The sequence below is a fragment of the Paramisgurnus dabryanus genome, chromosome 3, assembly GCF_030506205.2.
Source record: "Paramisgurnus dabryanus chromosome 3, PD_genome_1.1, whole genome shotgun sequence".
Taxonomy (NCBI): Eukaryota; Metazoa; Chordata; class Actinopteri; order Cypriniformes; family Cobitidae; genus Paramisgurnus; species Paramisgurnus dabryanus.
The window spans coordinates 49076796-49089337 of NC_133339.1; the positions used below are offsets into that span (position 1 = coordinate 49076796).

The following is a 12542-nucleotide window of genomic DNA, read 5'->3' on the forward strand; positions in this document are numbered from 1 at the left end:
TCTTTAAAAGGGTAATTGTATGAACCGTTATGTACAGATATGTAAACATTTAGTACCAATATGTACCTTTGAGATACTAATATGTATTTTTGAGGTTCTAATAGGCTCTCTTTGGTTCCAGTATGTACCTCTGAGGTACTAAAATGAAATCCTTAGGTGCAAAGCTGTACTTTTCAAAGGGTACAGCCCCAGTGACAGCTTTGTACCTTTATTTCTGACAGTGCACATAGAGGCTTATATAATCCAAAGTCGCCTCCGTAACTGAATTCAGATCTGAGTTCTGAAATACTGACCAGCCAGTACATGAAGAACACCCCTTTAATGCTTCAACATTTACTTAATCCCATATAGTTACAGTTTTAATAATAATAATAATATTAGCTTAGACTTATATAGCGCCTTTCATAGTACCCAAGGTCGCTTAACAAATTGGGAGGGGGGAGTTAGGGGACAAAGGAGGTAGTGCAAAGAAATGTTTTGAGGTGCTTTTTGAACATTAGCAGGGACGGGGCAGAGCGGACATGAGGTGGTAGACTGTTCCAGAGTCTGGGAGCATTGGCAGAGAAAGCCCTATTCCTAAAGGTCCGCAGTCTGGTGCGTGGAGTAGCCAGCAGGTCCTTGTCAGAGGACCGCAGGTCTCATGACTGAGTGTAGGGATGAAGTAGATCTATGAGGTACTGTGGATAGAGTCCATGGAGAGATTTGTAAGTTAGCAGAAGGATCTTGTAGGTGATTTGTGACTTAACTGGCAACCAATGGAGCTGTTTGAGGATGGGAGTGATATGCTGCCATGGCTTTGTGTGGGTTAAAACCCTGGCAGCTGAGTTCTGGATATACTGAAGTCTGCTAAGGCCCTTGGTGGACAGTCCAGAGAGGACACCATTACAGTAGTCCAGGCGGGAGGTGATGAAGGCATGGATGAGTGTCTCAGTTACTGAGTGTGTGAGTGAAGACCGGAGTCTTGAGATGTTTTTGAGGTGGTAAAAGGCGGACTTAGTAACATTGTTGATGTGAGTCCGAAAAGAGAGGGTGGAGTCCAGGATAAAACCCAGATTACGCACCTCAGGAGATGGGGAAATAGAGCAGCCATCAACAACCAGGGCCAGGTCTCCAATTTTCCTGAGCAGGGGTGGAGAGGCCACCACCATGAACTCTGTCTTATTACTGTTGAGTTTGAGTAGGTTAGTGGTCATCCATGATTTGAGTTCCTGCAGGCAGTTGACAAGTTGTGTGGGTGGAAGCTGGGAAGAGGGGTTTGTGCTGATATACAACTGGGTGTCATCAGCGTAACAGTGGAAGTTGAGTCCATGTTTACGGATAATATGACCTAGGGGTAAGATGTAAATGGTGAAGAGCAGAGGACCAAGCACTGATCCCTGAGGCACACCATGATTGACGGGTGCTGGATCAGAGTTGGAGCCATTTAAAGTAATGAATTGGTTCCGGCCAGTGAGGTAGGACTGGAACCAACACAGTGCTGTGCCACTGAGGCCGATGAGATAAGAGAGACGGCGAAGGAGGATGGCATGGGAAACTGTATCAAAAGCCGCAGACAGAACAAGGAGGATGAGAATGGTAATAAGGCCATTGTCAGCAGCGAGCAGGAGGTCATTAGTGATTTTAATGAGGGCAGTCTCAGTGCTATGGTGGGTTCTAAAGCCAGATTGAATAGGTTCAAAGAGCTCATTTTGAGACATGTGATGATGAAGTTGGGCAGCCACTGCTCTTTCCAGGATTTTACTGAGGAAAGGAAGGTTGGAGATTGGTCGATAGTTATTGAGGTCATCAGGGTCTGAGACAGGTTTTTTAAGAGTGGGGATGACTGCTGCTATTTTAAAGCTGGATGGTACCACACCAGAGGCAAGAGATGTATTAATTATGTTTCCATTGGATGGCAGAGGATGGGAAGGCAGACCTTAACCAGAGTGGTGGGTATTGGGTCAAGACAATTGGTCGAAGTCTTAGCTGAGGTAACCAGATCTTTTACTTGGTCGGCATCCAGTGGAGAGAAAACAGACAGGCTGGACTGAGGCAGCAGGCAGTTGAGTGGTAAGAATCAATGGGATAAGGGGAGAGCTGAGTAGACTGAAGCTGGCAGTGGATGGTGTCCACTTTCTGCTGGAAAAAATCCAGGAACTTGGAGCAGAGGTCAGCTGCATCTGAGGGTTTAGCGGCATCAGGAGGGTGAAGAAGACGGTTGATGGTAGAAAAGAGCAGTTTGGGGTGATTTTGTTGGTTACTGATTAATGTGGAGTAATAACTTGTTTTTGCCTGAGAAAGGGCAGCTTTGTAGTTGTTGACATGTTCCTTTAATGCTTCACGATGGACAACGAGGCCAGATCTTCTGTATCGTCTCAGGCTTAGGCAGAGGTATTTAGCATCAGGTGTACAGCCGGTTTCTCTCACTGTATATTGTGTGCACCACCTGTTACTCACGTTTACACAGACGCCTCCTCTGTCCTTTCCCAGAGGACTCTAGAGGAACTAAGAATGTCCTTATGAAACCAGGTGTTAAGACCCTGAGATTTGTTTATGTAAGTGGATGTAGATGTGTCTTTGTGTGTCTCTCTCTCTCTGTCTGTTGGTGTGTCATGTTTCTATTACAGATGGGCGTTCCCACACTAACCAGTGGAAGATCCTGATTGGTCCTCACCAGCTTTCTACCTGAATATAAGGACCACCCCAAACACTTGGAAAAGGCCTTTTGTGCCTTGCTAATTGGTCACCGTAGACCGCTTGCCTTGACTGTTCCGCCATTGTTGTTATTCGCTCGTCGTTGTTTGATAGTGTGTTTTTAAATCAGAGAGATTGTGAAAGTTTGGCTACATCTAATGCCCTTTTTAGCAGGCACGTGCAGAGGGGGGGGGGGGGGCGGCGGGTGCCCAAGCACCTGCCCCTTTACCTCTGGATGACCAAAGTGCCCTTTTTGTCAAGGCATTTTTTGTAATTAAATGCCCTTTTGTGAAGGCCTGCCCAATCTAACTATTAGTAAAATTAATAAAAAATAATTTAGACGCAAATAAAATAAGTCACATGATGACGTATTGACCTTTCATTGGACAATCTCTTTAGGGACGATCATCACTAGCTAGCTCACAGCGCTAGTAGCAGGCAGCGCCCACACGTGCACGACACGGTGCGCAGTACAGGGAGGATCCCCCGCGAGCCGGCATTTAACCGAAGCGATATGCTTGTTATATTATTATTATTTTACAAGAACAACGTGAGGAGAGCATGCACAGCTTTTGTTTATTGCTGTCTGTGTGTATTAACATCTCTACAACGTTAGATGCAAACAGGGCTCTCAAGTCTCACGCATTCGGCGGGAGACACACGCACTTCAGCCAGTTTACACGCCAGTGACGCCACACCTTGCATTTCTCACGCTGAAAATAAAACATTCTTCCCATATAAAAACAATGGATGAGGCAAAGGCAGGGACGTTCTCTGCCGGGAGTTCATACAGGTAGCTGTCTCGAGTTTTTAGGTGTGCTCAACTTCACCCAGCAATGCAAGAACCGAAACGCATATGACATCAAAGTACCGCGAGAAATATTCGGGAAATCATACGGAGGAGTTTGATTTCAAATCGCTCTCGCGCTGTTCTAATGTCATCCACCTGTCACGCGGAGTTTGTTGGAGGAGCAAGATCCGATGAATACGGTAAAAAAAACTTGTTTAATTTTTGTATCATATTGAATTTACGATTCCTGGACTCGCCTTTGATAAAAGACAATGTGAGCTGATGTTGGGTAATATAGACATACTCGTGCTAAATTATTAACTCAGTCAAAAACTCTCCAGCTTTGCAACCAGTTTTAGTTTACCTGAAAATAAAGAAAGTACTAGAGGCTTCATGAAATGAATGAAAGGAGAGATGAATGTCATTATTTTATTGCCGTGTCATCAAGGCATCAAAGTGTGCAAAAACACAACACAAACACGATTCAAAACTAAAATATGTAGGCTACTCTCTTTGTATACAAATTTCGAACAGGATTAGAATAGAATAGAATTATATTTTAAATATGACAACAAAAACACAAGACTGTAAACGTAATAATATCTTAATGTCACAATGCAATAATATCATATAATTTCAAAACTGCATATACTGTTGACACACACAAACACAAAATGAAATGCACTGTAAGTCGTTTTGGATAAAAGTGGCTGCCAAATGCATAAATATATAGATATAAAACTCAGTCTATATAGATTTTTCTCTCTCACTCTATTTGCAAGGAAAATAAAGGAAAACGTTAGACTTAAAATCATCTTTCTATTCTGTATTACTTTATTATTTGTTTCAGTTGTGTGCTTGCGTGTCAGCGAGCAAAGTGCCCTTTTTATTTTTTGAGCACCTGCCTCTACAATTGTCTCTGCACGGCCCTGCTTTTTAGCAAATCATATGTGAGATCAAGATTCATGAGTGATTGTTGTCTTCTAACTTATATATGTACTTTTATAAATACTGATTGTCACAAGGGATGTAGGGGGTTGGACGCCAATTTATTTATATATTATTTCACTTCGTTTTTGGTTAAGGGAGGTAGGTAAGGTAAATTGTATTTTGTTTTCTTTTCTTTTTGTAAGATAATTTAGATTGTAAAAAAAGAATGTTTGTTATTTTGGCCTGGTCTGCCCCTGACGACAAACCCTTCATTTTATAAAATAAAGTTTTCTTGTATTTTTTGATATCTCTCTGGTTTTGAGACTTATTTCCTTCTTTCTGTTACGGTTGACCCCTAGCGGTCGTAACACCAGGTCTTCGTAAAACGCCATTAAAGACGAGTCCCGGTATTCAAAGCACAATCTGCCGTTTATAGTTCGTCCATCTTAGTTCTTAATGATCTTCCATTTCCCAGGATGATTGAAGGGCGAGGCGGCCTGTTTGACATCCGTCTAAAACACTGTAAAACTCCCCCTTGTCTGCCTCTTTTCTGAGGTCTCCGGTGTTGATCTGAGTTTCGTTTCAGATCCTCCATCGGGGAGAAATCCACAGATCGATGTGAGAGCAAAAGCAGGGCCTCTCTATGATATAAGCACACAGAAGTTTGTAAAATCCATGGAGATAAAAGTTCTCAAATAATAAATATCCAAACAATCAATTGAGCAAAAGTCACCATAGATACTCACTGGTGCGCCACCATAAAAAGATAATAAAAAATAAATAAATAGATCAGAAAAAAAGCAACAACTAACAAACAGACAACACATGCAGCTCAGGTCCGTGTCGTAGCCGAGCAGCGGCACTGGATGTAAAAAAAAAGTAAATGACTGTATACTGTAGTGAATGCTACATGTATCCCCTTGAAGAATTGCTACAAATGTTTCTTCACAGCAATGGAATGAATAACCATTTTTGGTTCCACAAAGCCATTCAGGTCAACCATTCGTCAAACCAGTTATTTTTTAACTAGGTCTAAAGAACCAACAAAGAGAACATTTTGCAGAACATAAAGGTACTTTGGATGTTAAAGGTTCTATATGGAACCATACGGCCAAAATATTTGCTTAGGTTACTCACGTAACCCCGGTTCCCTGAAATAACGGGAACGAAGCATTGCGTCAGTTAGCTGACGCTATGGGGGAAACTCCTGTTTACTCCGTGACTGAAGCCTATTGGTTAACATCTGTACAAAGTACAGACCAATGACGTTTGAACCCGCGCGCGGGATGCACACGTCCTTATATAAGCGCGGTTCAATCGTCAGGAGCTCATTATTATTCGACTGAAGCGCGCAGCCGAATAACACTCGCTGCGTAGACGTTTGTAGCACGGCAAGAGACGCAATGCTTCGTTCCCGTTATTTCAGGGAACCGGGGTTACGTGAGTAACCTAAGCGTTCCCTTTCAATATGGTTCACTTCGCATTGCGTCAGTTAGCTGACGCTATGGGGGAATGTAATCCCATCACACCATGCATACACAACGTACTGAAGTGCCTTACCGGAGAGACACTGCGTGTGGCCCTATACCCAGCATATTCACAGCTTTAAAGCAAATGTGTAAGCACCATATAAAATGTTGACGCGCACACGGTGGGGTTTTAAGCGCACCGGGGGCACATAACATAGGACAAGACGGCGAGGGACCGAGCGCGCCGCGGGTGTGCGAGATAAGTAAATTCAGAGTCACGTTGGTGAGCTCGCTGTGCGCACCGTGGTGTACACATAAAACGCATGAGCATGCATGATCGAGCCGAGAGAACCTGCGCTCGTAGGGCAGGGACGTCTAAGCTGTTCAATCTGACAACATAGACGTCGAAGACCAGCCGGCCGCGTAGCAGATATCAAATATAGATACCCCTCTAGACCAAGTCCATGAAGAAGCCAAACTCGCACAGAGTGGGCTCTGTATAGGACATAGCTCATAGAGGGGCGTAAGCCAGTGCGATGGATTCAACGATCCATCTAAATAACCACTGTTAGCAACAGACATGCGTAGTGAGTGATCTGCGAAGCTCACGAACGACCGATCTGACTATAATATGCGGCAGTATGGTTCGTAGCGTGGGATTATACAGATACAATAGTGTGAACCCAGGTGCGCCCTCGAGCGCATCGGGATGCATATAGGTAGTATTATAGCGCACAGATCGGTGAGCTTTCCAAGCGCGCCGTAAATGTGTATTGACTATAAATTGCACGGGCACAGGTGAACACTAGAATACATTGTGAATGCATATAGATGAATCAGAGTGTTATAATGCACAGGCCGGCAAGATTCTCGAGCGCGCCGTCATGTGTTCTGATAATAAATTGTGCGCACATGGGTGAACCCTTCAGTGCACCGTGAATGTGTACAGATATGATTGATGAACGTAACGGTGGGCACCCAAACGCACCGTGAACGTACACAGATGAACAACAATGCATGTGTCACAAAGCATAACACAGCCGTGTATAGACCTTTTGCGTGTTTGCAAACAGAGATGACGTTTTTTGTGGGCGGAGCCCAACTGGTGGCAGAAAGTGAATGCTTCTCAATAGCTGTGTGAAGTGTTTTAGCATTAAACTGTGATTTTTAAGGATCCGGTGTTCTGTAGAACTCTGTTTCCCCTATATTTCTCTTAAGTGTAATGTTTCTTATAACGTTTTCACCAAGTTACGTTTATTTTTTAAATAAATTAAAAGTTTTAATGGCTTGGCCACTGATATGCTTGCATGTATGTAATGTATATGTATTGTTCTTTATTGGTAAATCAATTATTTTTACAGTATGAATCTCTGAAGTACTTATAAGAGCAATACTATCATGTATTCTGTATAATATCATTTATTAAACATTTAATCATTTCCTGTTTTCAATTTCTTCCTTATATTTTTATCCTACGTGTTTGATCTAAAACTATTGTGTTTACATACAAATTAATTTGTATAGGCCTGTTTATATATTATTAACACTTTACATCCAGGGTGTCCGCGGGGTCTTAAAAAGTATTAAAAGTTGATAAATCCATTTTGGGAAAATTAAGGCCCTTAAAAGGTATTAAAAAGTCTTAATCCCAATTTTATGAGGTATTAATTTTTTTTCAAGCTTTGTCAAAAGAGTTTGACTCCAAAAGTATGCATGAATATATTTATTTTCCTCCCCATAATTGTTAAAAAAACAACGGCGTGCTTGGTCAGAAGATCGGTGGCGCGCGCCGTCTACGGGTGACGTCACGTATTTTGCGACATGCGCGGTTAGGTGATGTGTAGATCTCCACACGCCGCGAAACAGACTCCGAAATGGGGAAATGTAAATTTGCGGACTCCTGGTTGGAGAACGATGAGTTTAAACCATGGCTGAAGCCTGTCGCTGAAAACAACCGCGAGGCTTACTGTACTTATTGTAAAAAGAAGATTAGCGTAGCCTCGATGGGCATCAACGCTATCAAGTCCCACATGCATGGTGCTAGCCACAAGGCCGCCTTTGGCCGCAGAGAGCAGTCGCAGCTGTCTATCGCCAGTTTTTGTGCTCCAACAGCGACACCACTACCTAACACGACAGCTGAACTTGTCAAAACAGCTACGACAGCGACCTCGCCCCCATCATCGGCCGACATCAGGGTGGCTATGGGCAGCACATCAACGATGCGCGCGGAGGTTATCTGGTGTCTCAATACTGCTGCGAATCACCACTCACTGAACTCAAACGAAGGTATTTCTGATATATTCAAGTCAATGTTTCCGGATTCAGACATAGCCAAGACATTCACCTGTGGCAAGGACAAAACTGGTTACATCATGAGATTCGGGCTTGCACCCTTCTTTAAGCAGCAGCTCGTTGACACCATCAACAAAGCGGGCTCGTTTGTGTTAATGTTTGACGAGTCTCTCAATCAGTCAACAAAGAAAAAGCAACTTGACGTACATGTTCGTTTTTGGGATGATGACTGTGTCCAATCGAGGTATCTGGGCTCTCAATTCCTGGGGCACGGAACAGCTCAGGACCTGTTGCATCACATTAAAGTAAGTGTAGTCTACTATTATTTCATTATTTCATTTGCTCAAAATGTTTTATTTTTGAAGAGAAATATCCATATTTCAGTGGTTAAATTAAGTGGAAAAGTAAATATAGAATGAAAGTTTTTTTCCCCATTTTGTTTGTTTGTTTGTTTGTTTATTATTTGTTTTAAAGCAGAGGGTCTGTTCTTTCATTTGATATATTTGTATGTTGATATATTTATAGAAGATATTTTTTCCTGCAAGGAATTTTGTGAAAATCACAATCAACTTTTCTAAAAAAGCCTGGTGGCGAATGAGTTAATAGTTTAACTTCTAATAATTATTTACATAACATAATACAGTGTTTAATAATGTAAAGCACTTTGTGCTGCATTATGGATGAAAAGTACAAGATTTCCATACGTTTTGATTTGATTGCCTGTGTATTTCAAGAATAAACATTTAAGGCATACTGTCATTCACAGGAGTGTGTTGCAAAACTGAATATGAGGCAGCTTATCTCCATCAGTATGGACGGCCCCAATGTTAACTTGAAGTTGGGAGACCTTCTTCAGAAGGAGCATGCAGAGCTGTATGGAGCTCAACTGGTCAAGGTTGGAAGCTGTGGGCTTCACACCGTACACAATGCAGTGAAGGCAGGCTTTAACATGTGGCAGCTAGACAAGCTCCTTCGGGCACTCCATTTCCTTTTCCACAATGTTCCTGCTAGGAGGGAGGACTTCACTGCCTTGACTGGGTCCACCTGCTTTCCGCTGCCATTTTGTGGCCACAGATGGGTGGAAAATCTCCCTGTAGCAGAGAGGGCAGTTCAAGTTTGGCCAGTGATTATGAAGGTATTAATGTTTGTTTACTATTTACTTACTCGTCAATTTTTGATAGTGCTACATTTCTTTTAATGTACTATATTTCTAAGTACACGTTTCATAAAATTTTTATGTAGCAAATATATTCTCCAGGAGCTTGCATGATTGTCTCACTTTGAGAGTTCAGGGAAGAATTTTACTTAAGTACTAAATTTACTTAGTGTTAACTGTTGTTTTTTTTTTTGCTTCCCCCTCAAAAGCCCATATAAAGTGCTTTAAGTTGCCAAGTTTGAAAATAAAATTATATTTGTTTATGCAGTATGTGGATGCAGTCAAGCAAAAGAAGCTCCCAAACCCAGGCACTGCCTCTTACGACATCATTGAGGCAGCACAAGCTGATCCCCTTATCATTGCCAAACTCCAGTTCTTCCTGGCAATATCCAGGACCTTCAACCCCTTTCTGACCAAATACCAAACCGATGAGCCAGTTTTGCCCTTCTTGGCAAAAGATCTGAGTGAGCTGCTTAAGGTAAATGATAACAGTAAGGCCTTATTCAACTGAATATGATATATCTATATGAAATAGTCCTGCCACTAATTACTTGTTGTATCCTCATAAGAGTCTACTGAGACGTTTTTGGAAGAGAGAGCTCCTGCATGACCTCACCCCCCTGCAGCTGACCAAAGTCAATGTGTCTGATGAGGCGAACTGGGTCCCAGTTATGAATACTGATATAGGCCTGGGCGCTGAATCTGCCATAAAGGCAAGTTTGATATATTCTCTTTGTAGCATTGTGTGTAGGAATTTTTACTGTACACCAATCTAACCAGTTAGTGTAAATGTTCAGAAATGAACCTTTTTAACATTTTATTGTACTGCTAAGAATGATTAGCAGTTTCTGTATGTAGTTTTAAAAATATATTTATTTATTATATATTTATTATTATATATTTATAAATGTAATATAATAATTTATGTTATTTATCAAGTTCAATTAGAGGGAGGTAACCTTTTTTAAATTATAAATCATACTTTTTATGCCATTTACAGTGCATGTTTATATTTTATGTTCTACTTGTCAGGCACTTCAGACTGAGCCAGGAGGCAGGATAGGGGAGCTTTCTGTGCTCATCTTTCGGAGAGAGTGTAGGCAGGGCCTGGTTACCATGGTTAAGAAACTACAGGAGAAAAGTCCCTTAAAGTTTCCAGTGGTCAGGGCCATAGCATGTTTGGACCCCACAAACATGCACAGGGATCCAGAGTGGTGCCTCACAAAGATGAAGACTATAGTGCAGAAATTCCTGCAGGATAGTCAGTTAGCAGGAGGCATCTCAGCTGGTTAGTAAAAATAGTATAAAGAGAGTAGAAGCTGATAGGTCAGTAATTACCTATTTAATTCTTTCATTGCAGGTGATGTGATTGTGCAACAATTTGAGAGCTTTCTCACTGTTGAGGCTAGAGATGAGCGTTTCCTCTCCTTTCAGCCACTGCAGCAGCGGATTGACGTGTTCTTGCACTCAGCACTCAGCAAGTCTTACCCTGAGTTGTCAAAGTTCTGTCAGAGTCTTCTAATTCTCTCCCATGGACAAGCCACAGTAGAGAGAGGATTCTCAGTCAACAAGCAGGTCGAAACCTGCAACATCCTTGAAGAGTCGATGGAGGCTCTGAGGTTGATTTGCGACAAGATCAGTGCCTGTGGGGGTGCTCTAAAGGTACCTCTGACCAAAGAGCTCCTGGCTTCTGTAGCCTCTGCGAGGTCAAAGTACAGGATTCACTTGGAACAAGAAAGGAAGAAGAAAGAGACAACGAGACAGAGCCTCAAGAGGAAAGAAGCTGAAGACGAGTTAGAAGTTCTGAAAAAGAAGAGAAAAGTCTTAAGAGAGGTGTGCGACACACTGCAAAAAGATGCAGATCAGCTAGCAGAGCAGGCAGAGGGTAAATCTGGGTCATTAATGGCCCAACTGATCACCAAATCCAACACTTTGAGGAGAAGACACAAAGAAAAACTCATTGATTTGGAGCAAACTCAAAAGTTTATTGAAAGCAAGTCAGATGAATTGAGGCACATGTCAGGAGTTTGAATTAGTATATGTTGGAGTTATATCAGTATATCAATTCACTGTTGGTCTTTGTTGTTCAGTATTGGTAATGCCTGTGTATTTAATGTTTGTGGGGGAAAAGTTAAAATAAATAAAAAAAGTTAAATGACAAAAAACTGTTGGTCTTTAATAAACATTGCCTTTGTTTTAATTTATTCTTTTGCGCTTTGTTTTTTCCGAGCCTTTCGGAGTTCTGTTGTATGGTTGTGCTCTATAGATTTATTTGCAAACTACAACTGTTTATTAAGTTAAAGGTTTGTTGCTAATTAGAACTTGAAGTGCGATGAGGTCTTAAAATATTTTGAGAAGGTCTTCAAAAAGTCTTAAAAAGGTATTGAAATTAACTTCAGGATTCCTGCATATACCCTGACATCGTGTGTGTGTGTGTGTGTGTGTGTGTGTGTGTGTGCTATGTTTATATATTTATTAGTAAACATCATAATTTAGAACAAACAGGAAGAAGACATAGGCTAAGATATATGGTAAAAAGAAGTAATAGAAAATGAAAAAATACGAAAACTTTAATAAATGGTAATATTATTGATATTATGAACTAATTAAAATCTTTAATCTTTCTAAATAAATTATAAACGTAACGTGATGAAAACGCTATAAGAAACACATAGAGGGATCAGACTTCGACAGAACACCGGATATCTTCTCTAATTATTTTCTATTCAAATAATTAAAAGATTTTCAGATGATTTCATCACTCCAGTCTGTCCGGTTGAGGGCTTTTATTGCAACCATAAACACCTACGTTTATCTTCAAATGGTGTCTTCGATGACGATATACTATAAAAATGAAGGTCATCTATTTTGGCATTCCTATTCTGACACTCAACAGCACAACAAAACATTTTCTAATTAGTTATATTGTTCGTTTCACTCGTGTCTCATTCCTTTCCACTGTTTTTCTGCCACCACATGCGCGCATGACGTAACTGTGACGTCGACTCGCAAAAGGTCAATACAGGTGAGCTTTTCCAAGCGCATCTTAGTGTATACCAAAATGTTATATTAAATATATATATTATATATAATATATATTAAAAACCATATCGTGCATACAGGTGAGCTAATGGGCGCACCTTTAATGCAACAAACCTCAGTAGTGCGCGAAGCAGGGATGTCGAAGCTGTAAACGGACAACGTGGACGGCGGGGACCAGCCGGCCGTGTCA

At 41.4% G+C, this 12542-nt stretch overlaps 1 protein-coding gene across 1 annotated transcript; it reads left to right on the forward strand.

Moving 5' to 3' along the window:
• Positions 1-7435: 7435 nt before the first annotated feature.
• Positions 7436-11341, forward strand: LOC135750387 (uncharacterized). The gene is made up of 6 exons (XM_065269183.2): positions 7436-8459; positions 8921-9289; positions 9579-9788; positions 9880-10023; positions 10343-10598; positions 10671-11341. Exons 1-6 carry the CDS (start codon positions 7737-7739, stop codon positions 11339-11341), a joined length of 2373 nt encoding a protein of 790 aa, XP_065125255.2. The 5' UTR covers positions 7436-7736.
• Positions 11342-12542: the final 1201 nt, after the last annotated feature.